The following is a 4244-nucleotide window of genomic DNA, read 5'->3' on the forward strand; positions in this document are numbered from 1 at the left end:
GGAGAATACCTCCCTATAGACATATCTCACAAAGTAAAGTATAACAATGAATACAATAATCCAGGTTATGTAAGGACCGACGCTGGAGAAGAGAAGCAGGTACGGGGAGTCGAACATTTAATATGGAACAGACATCAAACAGGACAGCGTCAGAACCGGGTATGCAAAGACAAACAAACATTAATCCTGAAGCAGAGAACAGAGCTTGGGAACAAACAGATATAGGGGAGGTAATAACACAGGTGACTGAGTCCAGGTGAGTCCAATAATTGTCCAATAATTGCTGAAGCGTGTGATGAGGGAAGGCAGATGTGCGCAATGATGGTGGCAGGAGTGTGTAATGCTGGGAAGCCTGGCGCCTTCGAGCGCCAGGGAGGGGGAGCGGGTGCAGGTGTGACAAGTTATTGTTTTTCTTGCCTCTGAAAAACAGGCTTCTCACAGTTAACGAGACAGGATTATGGAAGGCTGGCCACATGAGACTAGCTAATAATTAACAGGGGTGAATAAATAACTTTTAATCCACCCCTTTATAAATAAGTGTACAGTAAATAAGTGTACAGTACCCTTTACCATTACCCTTGTATATGACCCCTTTACCTTTTATATTTAAGTCGACATTCCTTTTATACACATTACCCTTTTATATTACCCTTTTATATACACTACCCTTTTATATTACATTTTTAAATCTATTACCTTTTTATATACACTACCCTTTTATATTACCCTTACATTGCTCGTTTATAATTTATTAAAATAATGGCCAAAACGTAGTTAACTGGGCCCTAGGTTGGTAAAATACAAAATAAAATACTTTTTTTTTTGACAGTGGCTACATTCTCAGAAAAGCAATATTACATAACAAGATCAAGCAAGAGTTTAATTATAATCCTCTTGAATAAGCTTCACTAAAAAATTCAGCTGTGAATGCTCTTGTATGAGCAAAAACTACAACTGTTTGGCTTGTGGGATACAGTTAATTTAGCAGACAAATCATTGTTACAGTGAATTCATTTTCCTACTTTCCAGCTTCTAAGACCATCTCTTTGCATTAGAGAGGTGTCTTGAGATGAGCTTTTAAGTCTGCGAGTCTATTAGAAGCTGGGAGACTTAGTTGGGGACTTAAAACTTCTTCAGGATTGGTGGGTCCCCTGCGGGACGGTTGAGCTAACGTAGGCTAATGTGATTAGCATGAGGTTGTAAGGAACAAGAACATTTCCCAGGACATAGACATATCTGATATTGGCAGAAAGCTTACATTCTTGTTACTCTAACTGCACTTTCCAATTTACAGTAGCTATTACAGTGAAAGAATACCATACTATTGTTTGAGGAGAGTGCACAGTTTTGAACATGAAAAGTTATTAATAAACAAATTAGGCACATTTGGGCAGTTTTGATACAACACCTTGAACAGAAATGCAATGGTTCATTAGATCAGTCTGAAACTTTGCACATACACTGCTGCCATCTAGTGGCCACAATCTAAATTGCACCTGGGCTGGAATAATACATTATGGCCTTTCTCTTGCATTTCAAAGATGATAGTACAAAACAATACAAAAAACGGATGGTTTTTTCTTTGTATTATCTTTTACCAGATGTGTTATAATGTGTTATATTCTCCTACATTGCTTTCACATTTCCATAAAATTCAAAGTGTTTCCTTTCAAATGGTACCAAAAAATGCATATCCTTGCTTCAGAGCCTGAGCTACATACAGGCAGTTAGATTTGGATATGTCATTTTAGGCGAAAATGGAAAAAAAGGGTCCGATCCTCTTAAGTCGGTCAGAGTCCACCTGATGCAACAACAAGAGTTGTTGTTTTGCATTCTGTTCAACCTGCCGTCTGATTTCTCCTATCATTCAGATGAAAGATGGCAAGCTACAATGGAAGCATAAGCTCATACCTTCTCATATCTTTACTGGTTGCTTCTTGGAGAATCTACGATGGTGGGAAAATTCTGGTATTTCCCTTAGAAGGTAGCCACTGGGTGAACATGGACATTCTGATCAAGGCTCTTCACTCTCAGGGACACACCATCACAGTAGTACGGACAACTCAAAGTTGGTATATTAAAGAAAAGTCTCTACATTACAGTTCTATTACAATACCTGTCATTGATGGTGTGGAATTTGAGGAATTTGTTAAGCCAATCGTAAAGAAAGTAATTGATATAGAGAGAGGAATGAGCTCTGTATTAAACTTTATACATTTGCAAATTGAGATGTTCTCTGCAATGTCTAAGGTTCATGGACTGGAATGTGACATGGCAACTGCTGTATTGGAAGACAAGGATTTAATGAAGACCCTGAAGGAGAACCAGTATGACCTGGTGCTTACTGACCCAGCATGGGGGACCGGTATTTTGGTGGCTCATTATCTTCAGCTACCTCTAGTCTACAATGTACGGTGGATAACCAGTGGAGAGGGACATTTAGCCATTGCGCCATCCCCCATGTCTTATATTCCAATGACTGGATCAGGGCTCTCACACAAAATGCTCTTCACAGAGAGAGTAAAGAATATGCTTTTCTATTTGCTTTGGGAAGTTCAGTACAGACTTGTAATTCGGCCACATTACCAGGCTGTTTGTGATGAGTTTTTCCAACCAGGTGTGGACTTCTATGAGTTATTACAGGGGGCTGATTTATGGCTCATGAGAGTTGACTTTGTGTTTGAGTTCCCTCGTCCCACCATGCCTAATGTTATCTATATGGCAGGGTTCCAATGTAAACCTGCCAAGCCTCTTCCCCAAGAACTAGAGGAGTTTGTTCAGAGTTCTGGGGAGCATGGAGTCATTATCATGTCTTTGGGGACTTTTGTGTCTGAGTTTCCAAATGATATAGCTGGTGTGATAGCTGCTGCTTTTGCCCAGCTGCCTCAGAAGGTAATCTGGAGACACAAAGGAGAAAGGCCAGCTACTCTGGGCAACAATACCTTACTAGTTGAATGGATGCCGCAAAATGATCTGTTAGGACATCCAAGGACAAGGCTGTTTGTAGCTCATGGAGGAACAAATGGGGTTCAAGAGGCTATTTACCATGGAATTCCTGTTGTGGGTCTACCTCTGTTTTTTGATCAATATGACAACCTGCTTCGTCTGAAAGAGAGAGGAGGAGCGAAGCTTTTATCCATGGCAACAGTAGACAAGAACAGTAACTTCCTGGAGGCCTTGCAGGAAGTTCTGGATGAGCCGTCCTACAGGATGAAAATGCAGAGTCTCTCCAGGCTACACAGGGACGTGCCAATGGAGCCCCTGGACACTGCCCTCTTCTGGATTGAGTTTGTCATGAGACACAAAGGTGCTGCTCACCTGCGTACAGAGTCCTACAGAATGCCTTGGTACTCCTACCACTCTGTAGATGTTGTCCTGATATTGTTGGCTGTTGTAGTAGTGCTTCTTCTTCTTCTTGTTGCAATAGTCAGATATTTAAGCATTAGAAGTTGCTTGAAAAGAAAGATTAAAAGTGAATGAACAGATCCAATTCTCCACATTCTGGTGGACACAAATAATAGGATACGTATGAATTGAAGCTGTAATATGTAACTTTTAGGGTGAACCAACAAAATTCACATAGATATGTGTGTTATAGATCTGTCGTTCTCATTGAAAGCAAGTCTAAGATGCCCTAGATATATTCTATGTGTGCTATTTCTATGATTCCCATGTTTAAGTTTAGTTTTTGCGTATTTTGCGTACTCTGTGTAGTGTAAAAAAAATTAAATACAATCCTGCCCATCATTATCACATTTCCCACCATGCTCTATTGCAGGTTGATGTTTAGAATTGTTTGTTCAATATCTGTGTTTTTGCATGTACATTGATTGATTTATTGATTTCATGCTACAGAAAGATACATACTCTGCCAACCAGCATAATGTGATTTGCAGGCCTGATGTGGCTTGAAAGCCAAGAATTTCTGACCGCTGTGTTAGGGAGAAACTAGGCCATAACATATATGTAATGTATTGTCATAAAGGGTTAAATCTTAATTAAATGATAACACTTAGGCACTCACTTCGTGAAGGCTACAGGACTGGAAGTGAATGAACGAATGCAACAACCTCTGTCACTAACAAACACAGTCATGGGTGGTAACTCGATCATTCCCTCAAAAGGCACACTGGTAAATATACAAATAAGGCTTTACACCCTACAGTGTTTAAATATAATAAACTATGAGAGTAAAAACTTTCAAAACTGTTATTTTATCACCAGCTAAGTTGGACTCATATATA

At 39.7% G+C, this 4244-nt stretch overlaps 1 protein-coding gene across 1 annotated transcript; it reads left to right on the top strand.

Moving 5' to 3' along the window:
* Window positions 1-1933: 1933 nt before the first annotated feature.
* LOC106562131 (UDP-glucuronosyltransferase 2B13) lies at window positions 1934-4023 on the top strand. The gene is made up of 2 exons (XM_045689105.2): window positions 1934-2068; window positions 2251-4023. Exon 2 carries the CDS (start codon window positions 2272-2274, stop codon window positions 3478-3480), a length of 1209 nt encoding a protein of 402 aa, XP_045545061.2. The 5' UTR covers window positions 1934-2068; window positions 2251-2271; the 3' UTR covers window positions 3481-4023.
* The last annotated feature ends 221 nt before the right edge of the window (window positions 4024-4244 follow it).

The sequence above is a fragment of the Salmo salar genome, chromosome 11 (genome assembly GCF_965601325.2).
Source record: "Salmo salar chromosome 11, fSalSal1, whole genome shotgun sequence".
In the NCBI taxonomy this organism is placed as follows: domain Eukaryota; kingdom Metazoa; phylum Chordata; class Actinopteri; order Salmoniformes; family Salmonidae; genus Salmo; species Salmo salar.

Bases quoted from the DNA above. Each gene is read 5' to 3' on its own strand.
- LOC106562131 (XM_045689105.2), top strand. From the start codon at position 2,272: ATGGCAACTGCTGTATTGGAAGACAAGGATTTAATGAAGACCCTGAAG.